The following is a 22,538-nucleotide window of genomic DNA, read 5'->3' as shown; positions in this document are numbered from 1 at the left end:
TTTAATAGCAGGGGAGCATGTGTGCTCAGCTTGAACGGAACATGCAAAAAACAGGGCAACGAGAAATGCAATCTCTACTTAACACCCACCGAAGGGACTCAAATTTCTATGTACTCAACATTCTACCGACTAGTGTAGTACTGGGTAACGCAAATGGATGTTATGATTTCACACTCGCAACGCACAACCAACCAAACTAAATGATGAAGGAATTAAGGGACAAATGACCACCACCGAAATGATGAACACATTGAGCATTAAGTGAAGAGAAATAATCGATATTTTACCATTGCAATAAATGCTACACATAAAACTATCGCAAAACACATGCTACCGCAAATTGAGTTTCAACAGGAAACAAACAAACAAAAAACTGGAAAACAAAACACAATGTCCTCTTCTACTACACGCTCTCCTACTACGCCCACACTACACCCATGCTCTTAAAAAGATCGATGATGATGGGAAAGGAGATGCGGATTTAGTTTACTTTGGTTTTAGCTACCGTCATACGACACACGAAACCGTACAGCCTCGAAAAGTGGAAGATGGCAAAGTACACCGCCGTCAGGTAGGCGGCAATCATAAACGTAAGGAACAGGTCGAAAATAGCCGGCTTCACGTTGTAGATGTTAAGCAGCGCATCCCGATCGTCGTACAGCATGAAGTCCGGTTCGCGAGCATCCGGCTTCTCGTACGTTACCTTCACATTGCGCAGATACTTTTCGAACGCATACTTCAGATCGTTGTTCTGCTGCGTCGACCGAATGTGCAACCAGGGCTTGATCTGCTCCCGGCTGATGGCCATCGAGCCGGTAAATATTTCTCCCGCCGCACCATCTTCCGCGGGCACGTTGTAGATGTGGCTGGCTAGTGATTCGGCGATAATTTTTACATTCCGTTCCAGTGCGTCCAGCTGCTCCTCCACGGTGTCGTCCTCGAAGATGGTGTTTCGCATTGGGTCTTTATGGCTCTGCGAAAAGGAAAGGGAAACGTTATCGGGCTACTGGAAAAAACAAACGATTCAAATTGCTTCCAGACCTAGAGGGCACTTACCTTCACATTTGAAAGGGTAAAGGCTGGCATGCGCTTCATACTGAACCGTTCATGTTCCCAGGCGAGCAATGTGTCCGCCAGATTGATCTTCTTGTGCACACCCTCGACACTAACATTGCCATACCTCTGGGCAACGGTACGTAGTGTTTTGTAGAACCCGTTCATCGCCGAACCCTCCTTGGGAGGTTTCGATACGTGCATATAGATGTTTTCGTTCGCCAGCAGCTTGCCGACCGTGTCGAGACAAACGACAAATTCCGCATGCTGTATCTGCACATTTTCGTCCAAATTCGAATCGAGCCACTTCTTCATGCCTTGGAAGTTGAGCAGTAGGCCCGATTCGGAAACCAGAAATATGAGCCGATACTTGGGAATACTCGCGTGCAGCTTGCTAAACAGTTCGACCAACGTTAACAGTACGGCCACATCCGCATTGCTCTGCCGGGAGTTTGTCAAGCCGAACGTATCGAGATGGGCCGTTACAATGATTAGCGGCAGCTTATTGTCACCGTCCAACGCTTTTCCGGGCTTGAGCGGTGCCAGCTCACCCTGAATGATCGGTATCTTGGACTGTTTGTTGGCAGCATGGGACGCACCGGACACCACTATCTGGTACCCGTTGGCGGATATCGAACCGAATATTTCGCTAAACGCGGATTCACGTTTCTGTGTGCTCTGCTTTTGATTGCGCACGGTGGTACGTGTTACTTCATCGATGATGCCATTCAGTTTGGGATCGTACTTGGAGAAGTACACCGGAATGGGGACATCCTGCACCATCATTGCCTGCTCAAGCAGGTGAATGTGCTGTGGGGTAGGGAAAGGTAAATCGGTATAGAAGCCACCAGTAGTACAAGTATCTTCTCTAATTCAATTAGTGTACAACGAACTCGCGGCCTAGTGAAAGTGGGTTCTGGAGGCGCTCCGACTAATTGGTTTAGGTGCACTATATTTACCTGCTTGTCCTCCAAGCTTAGTGCGGCCGTATCTTCCGGCAGCAGCACCACAAGACCACCGGCCTTAGCGCGAATTTCCCGGAAATGGTCGATGGTCATGTCCTGCAACCGGGTCAACACACAATGCCGGGACGTTTGCCATGTGTACAATGATTTGGCTTCCAAATTTAACGCCGATGCACGGCACCCTGAAAGCAGAGGGAAAGAGCACAGATAAACCACGTTAACAACCTGGGGTCCCATAAAACGTTAATCAAACAATAATTTAGGCATCCGAGTTCTCCTAACCTCAACCGGGAGGGGAGGCCAGAAAAGGGGGAACCGTCTGCTTACCGTACGCGGCCCCATGAACGTCGTACTGTGACATCCGCTGAACGCTAAACTCGCTCGCAGCCAGCACCGGATTCGACGAGCAAATGATCAAAATCGGCAGCGTAATCAGCAGATAGTACGGCAGTCCACCGCGGAACAGATCCGCAAAGTTATCCGCTTCTTCGAACATCTTCTACTCTCCTCAGTGTCGTAACTGCTGGCGGTCGTCCCCCGGAAGGAAGAGCAAACACGAACACTATATTCGGCACTAATTACAGTCGGTCAACGGCAAACACCGATGTACGGCAGTATGGCACTGCAGAACCGTGCGCTTTGGGAAAACTTTGGAAGCCAAATGTGGCCGGTTGTTTTCCGCTTTCAGTGAAGAAAGTGCGAAAGAAAACCCGTGCCCGTGGGAAAAACTGAGGAGGGATAAAGTGCCCATACAAATGATAAAACCGACCGACACTTGGTAATAAAAAAAATGAAAACGGGGAACCAAACTGTCAAACGAAAAGACAGCGCTGGTGCGTCATGTGGGATTGTGGGATCGATTTCGAATCGACCGTTGGAAAGGGACGGTGCTTGCTACAGTGATTAATCTTCAATAAAATGATTCTATTCATGTTTTCATAATTTAATATTTCATTTCGGAAAAATCACAAAAAGAAAATGTAGCAAAGCTTATATTAAGCTGATAAAGAATAATGGCCCTCGAGGGAGCAGATTTCAACATGATTCGCTTGAGTACCACACATTGTACAAAATAAAGGAACACCTTTTCTTCGGAAATAAATTTCCAACCCACCTATACCAATTTACAAGTTTCAGCTGTTGCAGCAGCACAGTTGTTTGTGTTTGTGGCCAGAAATTGTATTCTGCACACTAGCCTCGTTTCCTTGGTGATACCCACTAAACAAATGTTTCCATGTTTACATGCTTGACTTCCCGCTGGTGGCGAGTCCTTTCAGCTGCCTGGCAGGATGCAGTCTAGCACAAGGTACAGGCGGGTCAGCACTACACGCGTTCAACTGAGAGCCTTCTCCGCCCCTTTTAGACTACTTTCGGGGGGTTAAACAGAGTAAAAGTGAAAGCGTTGTGTAGTGGACAGACCATGCAGATTAGGAGTGCCCCGTAAGCCTAAGCAACATGGAGGATCTGTTTATTCTGGGATATTCGTTGGTGCTTCTACTATTGCTGTCGCTCTCGTGTAGGGACTTGGTCGTGTTGGCCAATACCGACTTTTACAACTCGAATGATGTGCAATTGTACGCCGCGCCGGACGACTGCCGTTCGAATGAGCACTATGATCTGTTTACCTTCAAGTGCAATCTGTGTGACGACGGATTACACCTAATCCCGTCCAAAGACAGTAAGTAAAGTTCCGGATGTCTACAGTAGTGGTTTTAAAATTTTGAATCAAACGACCCCTTCCCCGGTATCGATTAAACAAACATAAGCTCACTGAGCGCACTGCACCATTCTAAAGTTCATTCTATAACAGGAGACACATGATTCAACCCACTTCCGATTTCCTTTCCATCTTCCAGAACTGTCCTGCACGTGCAACGAACAAGCGGTGACCATTCGTGACCATGACAGTGTCCTTCAGCGGCCCGTTTGCCAAAATGTGAGCGAATTCTTTGCTCAGTTCCCTGCCGGCGAACGGTTCGATACGGTCAACTACTGCAAAACGATCCAAGTAGCCAACGTCAATACGACGAAATCTACCAGAAGTGTGTACCAACGGCGTGCTACCTTTCCACCCGGCAATGAACGGTCGGTTTGCGAGTGTGACCTAAAGGCGAACGTGCTATACATCGAGCGGGAATGGGGATGGTCCAGTGATCCGCGTGGTGCTCATAATTTTTGCATACCGCTGTCACTGCTACGCGACGTACAGCACTTTCCAGCATTTAGCCTGAATCGGTTCCTGCACCAGAACCGGCAGAATGTGAACGTGTACAAGAACGTGAAGTATTTAATAGTGTTTTGTCATGTGATGCGAAGCGTGCGACATTGCCAGCAGTTGGCGAATTTGTGCGTTCTCAGCTTCTACAGCCTAGAGCGGCATTCACCGTGTGCCATTTTCTATACCTATCAAACGTATGACCTGGCCGCATTAGGTGCTAGTGCGGGCCCTGGTGGGTCAGGTAGTATGCCGAGCGTTGTTAGTGCTAGTCAGAGTTATCTTGCCGGGGATGGAACGGGTGGTGTTGGAGGATCCTTGCCGAAGCTGGGACCCGATGCCGCTCGGCCGGGACTGTTTTATCGCCGTGGAAAGTATGTTGGCGAGTTGCTTGAGAAGTATCTGGACTACAGCTACGACAGTGATGCCGCAAACCAGGTAAATTTCTATTGTATTAATTTTAAGATAGGTTAGGGAGTCACAAATAGAAGTCTTAGTAAAACCTACACTTCCTTCCTTCACTTTATGATCGTGCGCTTTTAATAATCCTTTTCTAGGGGCAAATTATGCCAGCGTGACCGGTTGCGTGACCGCTTTTTTCCATTTTTTGGAGGGGGGTTTACAGCATAAACATCGTCGACGACAAATATATTTTTAGGGACAAACATGCTACTCATTAGCGAAGGAAAAAGTGTTTGCGCGGGGGATAATGTATGCGCTAAGATTAATTTTAACGATAACCATTCGAACTCTCTACGTCTGAAGTGGGTCATGAGGGGAGACAGTTTTGGAACCGGGTCGTGTAAAGATTTTATATAGAGGCACATGCTCAAGAAACATAACGTAGAGGTTGTAGAGGTTAAGAAAATGTAACTTCGATTATGACCCACTTCTTAGGATTAGCGTTTAGAGTGTACGAGGCAGATGTTCTAGCGAAGTCTTTGGACTCAGTTGAACGCCCAAAAATCTTTGAATATGCAAAGAGGACAGACAGACAGTCCTGTTTCGACAAATAGGAAGATGAAGGACTATCGTTTGGAACCAGAATTTCTCAAAACATCCTGATAACTAACAAACAGAAACAGTCTAAAATGTCAGTAATTCTTCAACAATCTACTTTTGGCCTCTGCCGCTAATCGATTACCGGTCAAGTGCAACCAAATGCGGTGTGCGTGATTCCGTGTGGCTGGATAATGTTGTGTCTCACTGGGCAGGTAAATGTTTTTACCGCTGCCGAAGGTCACTGCTACGGGCTGATCCTCTTCAATATTTAATCGAATCACATGTCCTATTCATAAGATATGGCAATATGGTTAGCCGAGGGAAATGGTAAAAAGGGGGGAAAAACGGTCACATTCCAATATGAGAAAAACGGTGTCTATCTGGCAGTAGGACCTACTGTTGATACCTTGCAGCGGTTACTAGGAGCAAATATTTGACATTGGTTTGCTTTGGTTAGTTTTCCTTTGGAGTCGTCGTCGTTGCTGCACTTACCGATATTTAACCGTGCGCTGGTGGTATTGGTTTGGTGTGGTAGACTGTTTGTACCGGATATGTCAATCAATGTGAGATGTTCTGTAACAGACGTCCTAAATAGTTAAAATCAATAAGAAAATAGCTCACAAGAGACTTGGGTTCTTTAACAATTAAGACAGCCTGCTTAAGGTTGCAGACGATCAATAAAACGGCAAGAAAGGGAAATAATAATAATACACTCGTCGCCTTATTGCTGAGGCCCATTTTATTATCGTTCAATCTCGGCCTAAGTGCACTCGCGGTACCTTTCGTCCTTACGTGTTGCGGCTCTTTTTTTTTTTTGCTCAGATTTTGCTGCACCCCTAAATATCCTTAAACACGAATATGCAAATATTGCCGTCACGAACACACAAACACACGTGCGGCTCCAACTAAAGCTTCCTGATTGATTACCATCGTTTCCAGCTAAACAACACGCTCAATTTCACCTTGGTGAGCTACAATTTGCATGGCCATTTGCGACAATTTCGCGAAATGCGCTTTGCCGATCTGAATCTTTGCGAACGGTACGACGTTAGTCAGGAGCAGCGGATACGCTTTGGACAGAACTATCACCGCAAGTGTGTGCTAAATGTGCACCGACTCGTGCAAGACTTTAGTGAGATAGAGTTCCTGTCGCTCTATGTGAACTACTACGAGCAGAGAGTACGTCTGATGCGATCAGTTCCGGTGCTGATCGAGAATGCCTTCAGTCAAAACACGGACACGGAACCGGATCGTTGGCAGCTGGTAAAACGATTTCTTCTTGTGGATACTGTATCGGGACTGAATGAGCTGCATAAGCCGAAGCTTTACGGGGAGATGGATGTGAGGAATCAATTTTTCTTTCTACGGTACGTGAGAAAGATTCAGCTAGAGTTTAAGCTTCATCCGGATCATGCTAAACATCCGAACCGGATCTCGGTACCACTGCTGAGGGTTGAGTACGCACTGCTCAACACGTCATCGAGAGATCACCTTTCCCAGTCAACAAGCACGGTCGAGTTCGAGTTTAGTGTGTCATTTACTAAGACATACAGCTATTCTTCTCTACTTGAGGTACGGATAGTTTTAGTTCTTGTCGCTTTAGCAAGTCCTGATATGCCGTCGTTTGGATGTTTATCTACAGATTCTTCTACCAATATTCATACTGCTTGCCTTTTCAATGAGCGTCTTTCAATCATATTGCTACAAATTTCGCCAGAACAAAATGTACTACGACATGGAGATCTTCTGGAACTTTATCATCTACCTTGGCTCGTATCTCGGTACGGCGTTCTTGATCGTGTTGGCGATTATCGTCCTGCATGCCTTTTTCACGTACAAAACACAAAGCACCGTACATCTCCTGTTACCACTGGAGGTTCAGGGCGTGGTGGAAGTCTTCATATACGTGGGATTCGCATTGAAGGTGAGAAATTGAGGAAGGAAGTTAGAGAGTTCTACAAGTTATCCGAGTTCTCCGGTTCATCTTGCAGCTCCTTAAGCTGATGCGCGTGTTTTTCTACATGGCAAATGTGGACATCTTCTTCATCGACTGGGAACGTCCGAAAATATTTGACATTAGCACGATGGGACAGCGGCTACATCAGCTCGACACTCCTTCCATTGCGTCCAGCACAAACGTGAGTTTGATTGGAGAAATGTATCAATGAATCGCTTCATCCAAATAATTTCCATCTTCTCCTGCTTAGACCAAACCCACCAATTCACACGATAGTGTATCGGCTTGGCGGAACTATTTCATCGCCAATGAATGGCAAGAGTTGGCGACCAAGCGCAAAATTTCCATGTTTGCACACATTATCCTGCTGGCTCTTGTGTTTGTAATATTTGGCTTTGAAAATTGGGCTTCCAACGCATTCCATCTGCATCTCCACCGGAACGAAGAACTGCTAGGCGGGGCCGATAAAATGCTCCTGATTGCGGTTGGCATCTTAATCTACATAACCGTGTATGTCGCGCAACGGCTTTACAATTTCTTAATACACGATCGGTTTATAGAAAATGCCATCCAACAGTTTATCGATGTCGCATCGATAGCGAACATATCGGTGTTTATACTGAGCATGGAGTCCTACGGATATTACATCCATGGTAGATCCCCGCACGGTTTCTCCGACACCGACATGTGCTCTATGATTATGCAGTTTAAGCGCGAGGAAGATAATCTGTGCGGCAATCGTGGGCTACTGCCGGGATCCGAGCAACAAACGTACTCCATACTGGTGCCAAAGAATCTTCGTTTGTTCTATGACAAGCTGATTACACCGTTGAGAAATTCGTCCTCTTTGGGACCGCATCAGCATCTAAATCAGCCACAACTGATCGGAAGTGCGAAGATGAGCACCAGCGAAGTGTTTACTAGTCCGGGAGGTGGCCGGTTGGAGTACAACTTTGAACGGACGATTCTAACGTACTATAATGTGAATCGCTTTTTTGCTGCGTTTGTTGATCACGTAAGAATTGTTGATATTGTTGTACGTATCTGGAAGAAGGTCTAATTTATATATCAATTTCTAGGCCCTCAAAGATCTGGACTACATAATTCAAGAGCGAAGCATTCTGGAGAATATTTTAAACTGCGAATTTCAGAGCTACATTACTGAAAGTAAGTGATGACATCATTTCAAGTATATGCAGCATACTTTATATCCCCTCGTTTTCCATCTCATCAACAGACAAAGGTGTCTTCTACATTGATAACGGCCACTCTTTCGACCAAATACTGTTCAACGGCAATGAAAGCATTTTCTTCCAGGTTGAGCTATTGCTGTTCTGTAGCGTTGTACTGCTGACCGGAAACTATCTGCTGGCCATCGTTGTGATTGGGATCGTTTACAAGTGTTTCGAGGTTGTGATGAACTACGTACTGAAGAACAATCTCGCCAAGAAAACGTTGATTGATAAACGCTTTTTGATATAATAGAGTGTTGGCAATAATGACGACGTATCGTAAAAGTTTTTCAATAAAGTATCAGTTACAGAGAAGCTTCGTGATTCTTCAAGGTTTGCATTTTTAATTTAAAAGTTAAAAATATTAATTTCTACACTCTGCAACCAAAAGTTGTAACATTGAGATGTAGAGGGCGCTCCTAGCGCAAATGACAACGTGCTGTCAGCCGAGCAAAAACTGGGCATCTGTCAAATAGGGTTTGTTTGGATGGAAAGACGTACATTTTGCGGCGTTGCTGGTACGCGGTGGGTTTTTAGCCAAAGTTAAAAGCATTGTAAAATGTCTTCTCAAGTCCAATCTATTCACACACCCTCGGTAGCGTTGAGTAAATACCGTGACCAACATTTTAAGGTATGTTTCATTCCCATTCTCAGAGGAGCGTCCCTGATCAGCGGCGAAGCACGGAATGCCAACCCGTTTGTTTGTGTCTGTTTTTTTAGGGTTCACGCCACGAGCAGGAAAAACTTCTGCGCGTTTCCTCCACCCTGTACGTGGGTAATCTTTCGTTCTACACCACGGAAGAGCAGATACACGAGCTATTTTCTCGGTGCGGTGATGTGCGGCGCATCATTATGGGGTTGGACAAATTCAAGAAAACACCATGCGGATTTTGCTTCGTGGAGTACTACTCACGGTTAGATGCGGAAAGTGCGATGCGATACATCAATGGCACACGGTTGGACGATCGGATCGTGCGTGTCGATTGGGATGCCGGTTTCATCGAGGGCCGACAGTACGGGCGGGGAAAAACGGGCGGCCAAGTGCGTGATGAATATCGGCAGGATCATGATTTGGGTCGTGGCGGGTACGGCAAGATGGTACAGATGGGTCAACTGGGCGCACCGTCAATGCGTGATTAGTCCCAACGGCAACGAAACAACCGAGACGCTAGCATAACTGAACTACACTGTAAATTCTTCTTAAGCGTATATTTAAGTGAACGAAAACATTTTCTACAACCGGAATGGCCTGTGTTTTTTGTGTTTATAACTCTGTCTTAGTGGGTGACAGTGCTGGTCCTTTTTTCGGTTTGGACTTTTTTTTCGTCTTGTCCCTTTTCGTTTCGGTTGGTTGAGCGGTTTCCCGGTACGGGTTAACGTACTCAGGCGTACGCTGGTCTTCGTTGATCTCCTGATTTAGCAAACTCAACATTTCGATAGACTTTTCATCCAAAATCTGTACAAACGCTTTGGTGTAGTTCAGGGCGTCGGTCATTAGGGTGCGCCAATCAGAAACGTTCTTCAGTATACGGTAGGACATGTCAGGAAAGTGTAAAACCATTTCACCGAACAGACATGTGTTCTCGAGGAATTGTGCGAGCGCATTGATCAGCTCCTGCAGTTTGGGAAACTCGGATTCGGCTGTTACTTTGTTCCCGCGCAGTTTACCACCTTCTTCACGGATTATCTACAAGCGAAAGGTAAACAGTAAGTGTCGATCTCTTGTAAAGGAAAGGTGTTTTTAAATTTTACCCTAATGATTTCATCAATCCCCAATTTCATCAGCTTGTAGCGTTTTCCATAATCTTCAATCGATCGCAGATGATTGACCAACAGTTTGTGTTCCTCACGTTTTCGGACAAATATCTTGGAATCTTAAAATAGGCTCATTAAGGAAACGATAAGCGTAATAGGATAGATAACGCATGGGCTGAACACACTGACGTGTCCCTTGTCTTGAAGAGGTACATTCGTTCAGAGGGGAAAAAAGCAGGTTAATGTTTTGAAAAGGATACACACATTCTCGTTAATCATTTTGGTCAGATCGAGCTCTGGTACTTTCTCAACATCTTTCGCGTCGACGAGAGTTGTGTATGTTCCCTTTCCCTTGCCAGATAAACCGGCAAAGGTTGAGGTCAGTAAGAGTAGAAACAAACACTCGATTAATGAGAATGTTTTGGAAGACATCGTTTAGCTTGTGTGATAATATCGAACACTTTTTAGATTCGTTTTTGTAGTTATTTTTAAAAATTACATTCAAATTAGAGTGAAATCTATTGCACAGTTTGTTATCACACGCCAAAATAATACACGTTCAAACTGCTTTGAAGGTAAACAACAAGCAACAAGGCTAGCCGTTGGACCATTCCAAGTGACAGATGTAATGAAGGACGTTGTAATTTTAAGATTGCATGAACAGCGCCATCTATTGCAAAGTAAACGAAGTTCATTGTAAAGTTTTCATTATGGTCCAGGGGCGCGCTTTACATTGGTTAAAATCATTATTCCAAAAGTGGTAGTAATTTAGTAGTAATTGTGGATAAGATTTTTGTTATTCTTACATCATGCGGATGAATTATAAAATCAACTATTGGTCACTTTTTTCAACTATGCTGAAAATATTGCTAAAATACGTAGCATTAGGACAAAAGCAAATATCACATAGATAGATGCTGTTGATGATTTTAACAAAATTTGATTATGTTGTACAACGTGGAAGTATCGCAATCAGTTTTTTAAAAAAACGGAACTAAAAGTGGTCTTATATTATAAGCGATCAATGTATATCGCATCTTAGTTCTCGAGTCTCGAGTCTAATCATCAATTTACTTTAGCCAAATTAGTTGCAAATCGAGACAAACAAGCCGAAACATCATACCGTTAATCAAAACGCTCATGGTGTCATCAATTTGTTTGATTAGGACCAACCGGCGATAGCAAACAAAAGCCCAAAAAAAAAAATGAAAGAAGCCCAGCCCTTTTTCCCCTTTTAAACGTAACGGACATTACGGCATAAGATTGACCAAAATTTTACATTTCAAACCAGAAGAAAGGTCATGCCAAAAGGGCCAGGATGGTGTAAAAGCTGTCCGTCCACATGATTAATGACATCGGATGATAATTAATGATGATATTTTATTGGAAAATCGTACCAACCGATACAGCTAGAGCGCCCCGTTCGATGGGTGGGTGGATTTTTCTTGAAGAAACTATTCGAAACAGAGAAAGGAAAGGGCACACATAAAAGGAGAAGCTTTCCTTGGTGGCCCAAACGTACGATCAAACGATAACGATCGAAGCCAAAGAAAGGTATTGTCCATTGTTACATGACACATACGGCTGTTGTGATATTGTGTGTACAGAGAGTGTACAGCGAAAAGACGTAGTTTTGAGTTTTCGTTTTTCTCCATATTGTTTCATGTTTACATATTATTTTGTTTATTTCTTGTTCTAGCATACGCCACGGTTTCACTTTCCCACATTCCTCAATCAATCAAGGGTTCTGTGTCTGTATGTATTATATAAATATTACATATGCGCTTGTTGTTTTTGCTGTTGTTTGTTTTAAAAGTATCCTCACTTTATGTTCCTTTCCAAATTGTAACCTCCAGCAATGGAAGCTATTTTCGTGCTCTTAAAACTTCTAGACCATTTTGTTTCTTAACTTTCGTACCTTTTGTTTAACTAGTTTGCTCATCCGGTTCCGCGAGCGATCATTACATTGCTTTGCTGTTTTTGTTTGTTTTTTTTTTAATGTGATTTTTTCTCTTATTTTCCTGTTGTTGAATATACAACACGTACCTTTGAATACACAAACGATACCATACGCTCCATACGGAGTGGAAACATATTTCTCATAGGTCCTGATGCGTCCCTACAAGGAGAGCAATAAAATTAACTAACGATAAGCCGCAGTAGAGGGCTTCATATTGGGAAGAATAACTGGTGGCGCACGAAACAATGTTTTAAATTAACTAAACTATTTTTGATTCTGCTACCGACGCTATCCGCGTTATCCGCTAGCGTAGTGGGGTTTTTTTATTTGTTCTCCCCTTAACACCTATCCTCCAATAAATCGTCCTCATCCAACGGCTGTCGATCTCGATCGATCGGCTCGCGGAAGAACTTGCTTGATAAGATGATTATATTGTTTATGTACAACAGACCGTTTTGTATGATGCGATGGTGGGATGAACTTAAATTACATATTGCCCCCTCATTCCTCAATCGGCTGCAGCTAACTAAAACACTAATCAGCACCCATAGCCCATAGCTCTGGCAAATATGGCGGTCAGACCTAACAGAACACTGAAGAGACGGATGAGAGAAGGCTGCTACTACTGAATGGGAAGCTAGACGTCACTAGCCTATGTACAAGATTTGTAGAACGAGATATTTGGGATAGCAAAGAACTCCGGGAAACAACGATCGGGAACTACACGAACGGGAGAGAACCATATAATGGACGGCCAACAGTTTGTTTGTTGATGAGACTTTTGCACAATCGGCACAAGAAAGCTTCCTCTTCTTCCTACATTATGGGCACGTGGCACAACTCGTCTGACGCGGTGCTAGTTTGGACAGGCTTTTAAATTCTAGCAAAAGATTGAGAAGAAGGTTCCTGTTTGCCTTGTGCCTTGTGGTTGTGTCCCGATTTGTCTTTTGCATGAGAAATGCCACAGTGTCGGTGTTGTTTTACGTTAAATCTATATATTGCAAATATCAGCTTCTTTCTCAAGAGCACATATTGTTTACAGACACACACACACACACGCACACAGAAATACAATTTTTACATATATAATTCGATTAGTAGCTGTTTTTCGAAAACATTTGCCAAACAAAAAAAAAAAAAAAAGATTATGATCAACGATCACACGGGTCTTCTTAGTAATCGCGATCAGTTCCTTCTGTCACTGTCTCTAGACAAAGATTGCACTGGGTGTTTTTTTTTTTGTTATTTGTTCTTTAGAGTACACGAAACATAATTTAACGTACAACGAGTTTGCGTTAGAATATCTAGAACTAGATCGAAATGGAGATTGCTCACTGATAAATAACTAATTAGCGCATTAAACTGGGACATTTTTCTTTTTTGAGGCTCTAACATTCTCTTGGAGAATACCGTTGTACAGTCGGCGATCACTGAAGAACTGACGGAAAAGAAGACATCTCGCTCTTAAGCCACCTCATCATCAACAACGGAAACGTTCGTGGTGTCGTCGTGATGGCGTAGCTGCTGCCCATTACTGCTGTCCGAGTCGCCGCCTCTACGATCGATGTCATCGATCAGATGCAGGTTAGCGACGTGACCCGCTCCCATCAAGATGGCCGGAAGATCGGGCGCGTGAGATCGCATCTTGCGCTGGTTCGGTTCGTCCACCGCGGTCGAAGTACCAGCCAGTGCTGCCAGTGTACTGTCGAAGCTATTTACATGACCAGCAGCACCGCTGGCCGTGTCCTCGTTGCCATCCATTGTTGTGGTACAGCTCCCGGTACCATCACTACCGGTCGCGCCTCCTCCTCCGGCACCTCCTGCTCCACTGTTAGCTGTACTGCTGGAGGACGTGTGCGTGTCAGGTCCACCGGTACTTGTTCCACTTCGCGAGCTACTCACGCTGGCAGCACTGCCCGTACTAACGTGACTGCTGGTGCTGCTGGCTGTGTTCCCGGCCATGATTGCACCACCGCTGACAAAGTTGAGCGTGTTCTGGAACTGGGTGAATTGGCTAGTGCTGGCCATCAGTGAGGATAGGGCAGCGGCGGCCATATCCGAACAGCAGCTGCTGTAGTACGAGCTGGAAGAGGGTGATAGGGCCAGCGGCTGGTTGTTGGTTTGCGCTCCAAGCGCTAAGCCGAGTGTTTGTTGGTGGGTTTGCTGATGTTGCTGCTGCTGATGCTGTTGGAGCTGTTGCTGGTGATCGTGTTGCTGTTCGTGGAGGTGCTGTTGTGCTTGTAGATGGTGGGCAAGTTGCTGTTGGTGGTGTTGTTGCTGCTGTTGCTGTTGTAGTTGCTGATTCGAATGGGCTTGTTGCTGCTGCAGTTCTTCCAGATGTTGTTGCTGTTGTTGTTGCTGTTGCTGCTGCTGTTGCTGATGTTGAAGGGTGGCCGCCGCTACCGCGGTAGTTGACGCACCTCCCATCATCAGTGAAGATCATGTCGTTGTCAGTTGGCGCCACACGGCCGTGTGTCACATCGAAGGAAGGTAGGGCCAGGAGAAACTACTGCCCGATAACAGCATGTCACGGATGAGCGTTTCTATAGGCGTTTTGCCAACCAGCCGGACGAAGAACAGTTGCTCTATAACCTACGGTGCGGTGAAGGAAAAATGGAGTTTGGAGTCAGATAAGGTTCAAGATGATCCGCAAGTCCTCATCCTACCTGCGAAGACACAGTCCTTAGGGAGGGAAGACGTAACAGTAGCTTGCCGAATCGGGTCGGTTGGTTTGGATACTGTGACCGGCAATACTCCTCCAGCGCGCACTGGGACTTCTCCTGCAGCGACTCGATATGTGCCACGTCCGAGAGCCCACAAGCATCTGCAACGAGTTGGAAATACAGAAAAAATATTCAATTATTATTTCAACAAACTGCACAATGTGTGTGTGCGTGCGTGAGTAGCAGAGGAAAATGGGAAAAGCTTAACAGGAGCAGGGTTACATAAAGGAAAGTTCTTTGGGTAAGTAAATTAATAACAAAATAAAGAAAAAAATAAAATCATATCCACCTGTTACCCGTGTGAGGCGTGCGTTACTTTTTTTGTGTGTTAACCGATTGTGTTAGAAGAGAGCAAAATCATTCAATTAATGGTGCAAGAAATGAGTTGCGAGAGTGCCTGCGGAGTTGCGGAGTGGTTTAAAGCTTGTGTGTTAATGTGAGAAGAAAAAGTACTGATACAATAGCGGAAAAGAAAAGAAAAAAGAAAAACTTAAAATACATAAATTAGTAGTGAATGTGAAAAACAAACAAAAAAGGTTTAGCGAAAGAGGAATGAGATAGAATAGAGCTGAAAGAAAGAAAAATGAAACGGTTAATACATGAAGAAACTGAATAGGGAAAAAAAAAAACAAATAAGAAAGGAAGAAATTGTCTTTCACCTTTATCACCCTTGCAAGTGTGAGTACGGCTAGTGTCTACGATTGCGAGTGCCATTAGCAGAGGCATAAATTATTTACTACCAAACTACTGGAGATACTCCCCAACGCCGCTAAGCACACTAAGTCCCATACCTTCGAATGACAGACGCACCAACGCAACGAACGAAGAACCGGAGGAACCAAACGAAACCATCCACTTGAGACAACGACATTGTGCTGTCTTAATACCATTGCCTTAATCTTTCACATACCGCAACCGACGGCGAGCCCATAAATCACGGTACAGCGGAGACGCGTCATCAGCCTCATCCGCTTACCGTGTGATCATCTCCTTGTGTAAGCATGCGAACCAAAAAAAAACCCCCCACGAGAGGACACATACATTTTTGGCAGGTTCCGAGCCCGAATGTCTGTTGAGGTTATGTTTTAATTGTCCAGCTTGTAGTAGTACTGTCACCCCGCCCTGTTGTACGAGGACATGTAATCTGATGCTCTGAACTTTACGCAACCAAGCTCCCGATTCTATCAGCGGTTCTCTGCTTTTCGACTGATTCCAAGTATCAGCGGACGGGTAGCTCGGCCAATTGAACCGATGCTGTTCACTAATGCTCCAGAGGCATAAATACTAATAAAAATTGGTAACGGGGGAAGGGATTCCTGCGCATGAAGTCCTTCACCGATGGCGAAGCACGTCGCGTGCGCTGGCTGTCCTGACTGTCACCACCAACTCCGGGGTGCTCGGCGTTAAATAGTGCGACTGCTAATCAAGTAGCGCATGGGTAATTAAAATTTATTCATCGCTGAGCTGACGAGCGCGCGCGCGCGCTCGCACACACTCGCACGCTCGCCGTACATTCCGAAGCTGGTGGATGACACGGACGAGTGGGTTCCCACTTCTAGCACCAAAAAGGGGACACTTGACTCCCGCAGTTCGCTCGCTAATGGGTTAACCAATAGTGCTGGGATGCTGCTCTCAAAGCCGCTTTCGATAACATCTGTTTGCATCATGGAAGGTTCTTGCTGAGCAGTGAGCAGCGTACTTGAGTGCCGAGGACACATCATGACGGGAATGATGATGTGTAGAGAGCATGGAAAGCAACATAATTCCCTCGCACGAACGTAACGCGGAGCGTGCTTTTGAGTACAGCTGTAGGAAATCATCGTTCCGCGCTCACCTGTTTCTGGCCGACCGTTGGTGAATCGTTTCGGGAGACTCGGTGATGTGAAGTAGCTGTGTCACTATTTAATTGGGCATGATTGTTACGTTCCTTTTTTTTTTTTTGCTTTGAGGCAAAGAATTTTTTGAAAGCTAAATCTTGCCCGTTAGGATAATTATGAGTGGATGACAGATCACTTGAAGTGTAACACATGCTCTCGGATCACGCCTCCAAAGGTCGCCTGAAAGCGTGTATCGGAAGCTCGGAAGGGTTAAGTAAGTTTTCAGTAAAAAAGTGATTTTTTCCGCCTCTTTGTAGCCAGAGTTCCGCGTCACCATGATGCGCAACAGCTGGTTACGTAAGCTAGACTTAGACCGATCGACAGTATGATCGATGTACGATCTTGGCCGGGGAGACGGCACCGGCAAGGCAGAGGTGATGAAATTCAATTAAACTGCCTTCAATTTGATGAACGCAAGAATGTGTCAACTATCCACGCAACACAGCACTACGGCACACGGAATAGTCGTAGGAAGAAGACTTTGGTGACGATCTGTTACGGCTCGGCTGAAGAATAGGAAAGAAATAGAGAACTTCACAGTGTTCCAAGTTGGTCAGCGTTCGACCCGACGAGTGTGGGTACCAAATTAAAGACAATAATCTTTATTTTCCATCAACAGCCAGGGGACATCATCTCGGGTAGAGCGGAGGAGGAACGGTTGGGAGGGATTGTTCTTATGTTTCGTTAGTTTGCCGATATGGGCGAACATGGCATTCTTCGCTCCATTCGGACCAATTAGCGCAAATTGCTACTGATTACAAACACTTTATGTAGGTCGATTGACAACCGAACGGAGTAACGGAGGAGTCGGTAGAAGTTGTAGGGGATGTCTGAAGCAGATGCTTATGTATTCTTGTGCCTAGCAGAACCTGGAACCAGCTGAGGATGGGATTGATTTGTGAATGAAGCAAAATAGGTAGAGATCTGTAAGACTTCGTTTAAGTTTCTCTTGTCTTAAAATCCAAACAAACTATCGTCTTACTACAGTCCACCAATCCCAAGAAAACCGCCCTTTCCAAAAATCCATCTTTAGGGTCCAGAGAAAACATCTTAATGATGTAACTGATACTCCGTCGTAGATGCAACTTTGCAAGGTTCGCGCGGGAACCCTTTTCATGGTGAGTGCGCCAATTTTAATGAGCAAATATGCCCACAACATCTTCCGACAGGTTGCTTGTCCTTTTGCTTGCCGAAAGTATTAAAAAAAGTTATCTTTATGTCCCAAAAAAAAGGAACCAAAGAAAAAATAAATTATGCTGAGCTAGCTGAGTCGCTGTACAATTACGACCGTGTTTGGCCAAAGTCTCGGTGTACTTTAGCTTTAAAATCAGCCCCCGGGGAAAGGACCGCACACGCACACATCAAAGACATTTCGGATTAGAGGCAATCCATTAAACGGGCGAAACGGTAATAATCCCATGATGATGAATTTTGTGCCTCCCTCCCGGTGCCCGGTTCGTGGCGTGGGTTTGGGGCCGAAGTTTTAAGCCGTCAAAATTGCCTTTCTTTGATGCACATGATCAGCTTCGACGGTACGGTGCACGGCCGAATGACAGGAGCGTCATAAATTAGCTTACGACTGCTTCAAACATCCTAACCGATCGAGTCATTACTCGGCGCCGTGTGTGTTAGCAGTGTGTCAGCGAAATATTTATTATGCTTTTATTACCACTTTCTTCTGATGCTTCTCTCAGTGCGTCATGCGGGACCGAGGGAGGCGGCCCTCTTACTTAATAGATCAACCGGGAATTTCAGCTGGCGCGACACGTGGTGAATGGGTGTTCCGTTGTCCCCTTTCACTGCACAGCTCAAGTCTCCTCGGGCTTAATGATGGTAAATTAAATGCCACGCATTGATGCGTTGTTCTTTATGCTGCGCTATGTGCCTTTGTATGCATAAAACGACAATGGGCACTGGTGATGCTCTTTTTCTCAAGAGTAAGAGTGTCTGATACTGGCCGTAGGACTGGTGGGATCGCTATCGATGGAATGGTTTAAATTAATACTATTACAGTTGTTTGTAATTGGATGCTTTACCAGTTCTAGGGGTGACGCTCATTGCACATTTTTCTCATAAAGCATGGACAAGTGACAGTGACAAGACAGTGACTGCGGGGCTCCTTAAACTGCCACTGACTGGGATGAGTGAAAGATAGCAGCCACAAGTGGAAAGTGGAATGCAAACAAAGAAATTAGTCTTCAAAGGTCATTTATAAGGGAGAAAGAACTTTATTTCTTTCTAGGATCATATAGGCGCCCGTGTGTATGCAGTCCACCGAACACAGTCATGGTTAAAAAATCATCCAATTGCAGGTGCATAGTGCAAACAGGATTTTAAATAATTATTAGTTTTAAATGGGCAGGATCTACAGCACACCAGGATCTCTTTGCCCAGGTTACACTCTCTAGCAGTTCGGTACTTAATTTATAATTAATTTCCCTTAACCAATATCGCACAATCCTGCCTCCCTGTGCCACTCAACCAACATACTCAATCGCCATTTTGTGGCAGCAATATTAATTCCGTGTGCAAACAAACAGTGCCCCCCGCCCCTCACTTTTGTGCCCTTTTCCATCCTTTTCATCCGCTGCTTGGAGCCCCTGCCCATAATGCACTTGCCGTAATTGGCAAAAAAGGTTGTGACCATCGGGTGCGTCGTGATGGCTTCAGGGGGAAAGGGATGTATGCCGCCAGTGTGCACGAGTTAGCGCGAGCGCGCGCGCGCGTTCTGGTGCACACACGCCCAAGAAAACGGACAAAAATCTCACGCCAAAACGTGGACGCAAAGTAAATCTTCACCAGTCAATCCCACCCATCCCCGGGTTGCAATTTATCCATCAATTAATCATCAATCGATAAACGTTTGTGTTGCGCACAATGCCCCAACCGGGCTGGATCGTCATCCCCAGAGATCTCCCACCTCTGGAGTTTGGAGTTTGTTTCCTCCTTTTTTTTTTGTGTAGTGCTACAAAACATTTGTTTTGCTTCGCTCTTTGCTGCCGTGGGCTGAATCAACCAATAAAAGATAGCGCACTTTATTAAATTTCATTGGCATGATGATGGGCCCTCTTCCCTGCTTCGGTTGGGATGGGCGCGATTCCTTTGCAACATCCAACCCCGACAATGACCGCGATGATCGTAAAAACAAATATTTGAAACTGTTTTACTGTTTGTCCCGGTGCTGATTGCACAACTGCCATTTATAAAGTTGTGCGCTCGTGTTGTGTTCCTTTGCATCCGAAGACAGAATGTACACAGTCAAGTGAGGTAAGTCAGGAAGCTGAAAAGTACCGCACTTGTACCGCTTTTAGTAGAATGGGGAGTCTATTTTGTGGGAAGTAAAATCTTTAAGTTTTTTGGCGGGGGGAAAAACATCCCCAAGAAACCATCACACGAAGGTCCTATTGTGTGTTCCTAGATAGCAACTTCAAGACAGCTGTCAGCTCGTTTTTGAAAGTCCATGGGCGAGGGCTACTTCGATTGGGTTTGGTTTCCTGCACTTTTGTTTGTAGAAAAGCCAACAACCGTACACAGCTAGAAATGTTTGAGAAGTGGAATGCCCAAAAGTTGTTTCCAGGACCGATGGGCGTTTACTGGCCATGGCGCATCGGTTCGCGTACTGCACCGGTTGCCTGATGATGTTGTTGATGTGCGGGAAGCCCTTTTTCAAAAAGGGAAGCGGAAGCGAGGTCGATGGCACGGGAGATCGGGATGGTGGTAAACATTGTGATTGTAAACGCCCTCTTGGTGTTGCTGATGATGCGCTCCGTCGTCGTTAACCTTCCCGGCCCGTGCCAAACTCTGCCGACATGGCTGACATTTCCATGTCGCGGCTTGCATACACCGGTTTCTCCTGCACACTGCTCCACACCTTCAGGAGGAATGTTTGTTTCTTCGTTTTTTGGGGGCCGATCTCTGCCGGAGCACTGCACGTATCGTATCGAATGTGTTCTGCCCGCATTGTAGTACACGAGCGCGGCAGAGATTCCCATCAGTGATATATGGCCATTCATTACATGTAAACCGTGGTCGGTTATTGCTGTTTTTAAACCGTTTTCTACTACTGCTAGCCGAAAGGAACATGAGCATGCTGTTAGTGGCCCTTGAGTGGAACCACGGAACAAGTGCAAAGGGTTGCGGTAGTATGTTTTTTTGCTGTTCGTCAGCATCTATTGGGAATAGGTCTAATAAAACACAAGGCTGTTGTTTGACATATAGGAGCGCCTATAGGTCTTGTTTAAGATCTCAAAGTCAGTAAGGTCTTGGTAAATCATTGAAAAGGGTCTTAATCAATTAGAACTTTAAACCTTTGACAAAGAATTAGTGAAACGGTTAATTTTTGACTGCTCAAACATCAAACTTCAAGAAACTGAAGAGTACAGAAGAGGTAGATGTATTTTTTCCAATAATAAATTCTTTAATAACTAAGCCGTTCAGCAAATTGCCGTCTGGTGGCGTGCTGTAGCTCACACCGAGTTCCTTCCCGCGTTTAAAAAAAGGGTCGACGCAACGACACAGGATGATTTTAACTTTTTAATCTACCAACGACCACCCGCGACGCGTTTTGCTTTGAGGTATTGTTGTGCCTCTGTGGCTATCCCCCGGTATTCCACCTGTGCTTCGCATCGCTGCAGTGGTGCAATTGAAGAGTGACATTAAGAATAAAGCTGTACGAATCATGCGAATGTGGTTTAATAATGCGGTAATGGAGCGTCGGTTACGGATGATGCGAGCCATTATATTGCGTCATTACATTGAGATAAAGCTGGTCTGGTTGCTGGTCCTTTGATCTCGATGTCGATACGGGCAAACTGCCGTTACGGGCCATTAGCGTGAATTCAAAGTGACAGTTGTTCATTATCGGAAGATGATCAAACGTCAAATCGTTTGCCCCGCCCCCCTTCCCCCTCCTGCTAATCCACTTGCGAACCAACCAGCACCATCTTTGTTGTGACGCTATCGCTTGAGCGTTCAAAATGAAAACACAAAGGTAAGCCGGTCGTGTAATTGATAAAGCAATGGTTCGGGAATGCGTTTAGTGCACAATTTTCACGTAATTTCAATCAACTCCTTGCGGGGTAAATGGGTTGTTTTCGCGTTTAAAGTATAGTTCGAATGTTCGCTTTTTTTCGTGGTTCTTTCTGTGGTACCGTGGCGTCACGCAACCACGCAATATGGTGCTTGTGCCGGGAAAGGTTATGTTTGCGTTGGAAAATCGGTTCTTCTCGGTGGTGAAATGTTACGAAGAAAAGGTTCCGTGTGGCCGGGCGTGTGTGTGTGTGTGTGTGTGGATTGAGTGGCACCTCCAACAGGGGTGCATTTTTTATGAAGCCAGCAAGTGTATTTCGCTGTAAGTTTTCATCCGGGTTCCTTATATCCTTGCCGGTCACCGGTCACCCCAGTGCTGTATGTGGTTAGTGTGCTAGGCTAGTTTGAGTTTAATATTTTATCAATGTGATTAGTGTCGTGACCGATCATGCTCGGTACAAAAGGCAGTGATATCGCTTAGCGTGTGAGGTGATGAGTGATTTATAGGTTGGGCATGATACTCTTCTATCAACGGATACTGCAATCCCCGGACTGACAACGTCGATTTGATGGTGGTAATTTTCTTGCTGACCTCATTGGTATTTATAGCATTCTAAGAATGTATTCATTTAATTTTTCTGTTCCTTTTCAGCCATGGCGCCTTCAAACTCAAGGTTTGTCCTCTCTAAGTTAAGTAAAGCTGATCACTCTCAGGATGTATCGAGCAAACTAAACTATCCTGCTGCTTTACGTCCATTAGCCAGACACGGC

At 45.2% G+C, this 22,538-nt stretch overlaps 7 protein-coding genes across 7 annotated transcripts in view; 4 read left to right on the top strand and 3 right to left on the bottom strand.

The window, feature by feature from the left end:
- LOC126559214 (UPF0687 protein C20orf27 homolog) overlaps positions 1-22,538 on the top strand; it is a 462,937-nt gene that overhangs the window by 172,754 nt on the left and 267,645 nt on the right. The window lies entirely within an intron of this gene.
- LOC126558950 (dihydropteridine reductase) overlaps positions 1-22,538 on the top strand; it is a 374,118-nt gene that overhangs the window by 164,727 nt on the left and 186,853 nt on the right. The window lies entirely within an intron of this gene.
- LOC126557634 (nicalin-1) lies at positions 482-2,534 on the bottom strand. The gene is made up of 4 exons (XM_050213483.1): positions 2,346-2,534; positions 2,013-2,200; positions 1,057-1,863; positions 482-973 (listed from the first exon to the last, which is right to left on the bottom strand). Exons 1-4 carry the CDS (start codon positions 2,512-2,514, stop codon positions 482-484), a joined length of 1,656 nt encoding a protein of 551 aa, XP_050069440.1. The 5' UTR covers positions 2,515-2,534.
- LOC126559691 (meckelin) lies at positions 3,474-8,674 on the top strand. Its single transcript, XM_050215860.1, has 8 exons — positions 3,474-3,696; positions 3,875-4,671; positions 6,175-6,807; positions 6,878-7,159; positions 7,227-7,373; positions 7,443-8,207; positions 8,272-8,359; positions 8,430-8,674. Exons 1-8 carry the CDS (start codon positions 3,474-3,476, stop codon positions 8,672-8,674), a joined length of 3,180 nt encoding a protein of 1,059 aa, XP_050071817.1.
- Positions 8,920-9,669, top strand: LOC126559269 (nuclear cap-binding protein subunit 2). The gene is made up of 2 exons (XM_050215399.1): positions 8,920-9,055; positions 9,145-9,669. Exons 1-2 carry the CDS (start codon positions 8,984-8,986, stop codon positions 9,562-9,564), a joined length of 492 nt encoding a protein of 163 aa, XP_050071356.1. The 5' UTR covers positions 8,920-8,983; the 3' UTR covers positions 9,565-9,669.
- Positions 9,613-10,611, bottom strand: LOC126558932 (coiled-coil domain-containing protein 134-like). Its single transcript, XM_050215022.1, has 3 exons — positions 10,440-10,611; positions 10,177-10,298; positions 9,613-10,111 (listed from the first exon to the last, which is right to left on the bottom strand). Exons 1-3 carry the CDS (start codon positions 10,609-10,611, stop codon positions 9,689-9,691), a joined length of 717 nt encoding a protein of 238 aa, XP_050070979.1. The 3' UTR covers positions 9,613-9,688.
- LOC126557274 (nuclear receptor subfamily 2 group F member 1-B) overlaps positions 14,467-22,538 on the bottom strand; it is a 69,678-nt gene continuing 61,606 nt past the window's right edge. Inside the window, exons 4-5 of the mRNA XM_050212987.1 lie at positions 14,806-14,963; positions 14,467-14,731 (exon numbers count right to left, since the gene is read on the bottom strand). Of these exons, the coding sequence (XP_050068944.1) occupies positions 14,615-14,731; positions 14,806-14,963 (275 nt within the window). The 3' untranslated portion in view covers positions 14,467-14,614. The remainder of the gene's footprint in view (positions 14,732-14,805; positions 14,964-22,538) is intronic.

This window comes from Anopheles maculipalpis, chromosome 2RL (genome assembly GCF_943734695.1).
Source record: "Anopheles maculipalpis chromosome 2RL, idAnoMacuDA_375_x, whole genome shotgun sequence".
Lineage (NCBI taxonomy): Eukaryota > Metazoa > Arthropoda > Insecta > Diptera > Culicidae > Anopheles > Anopheles maculipalpis.
This window is presented reverse-complemented; position numbering and strand designations above follow the sequence as displayed.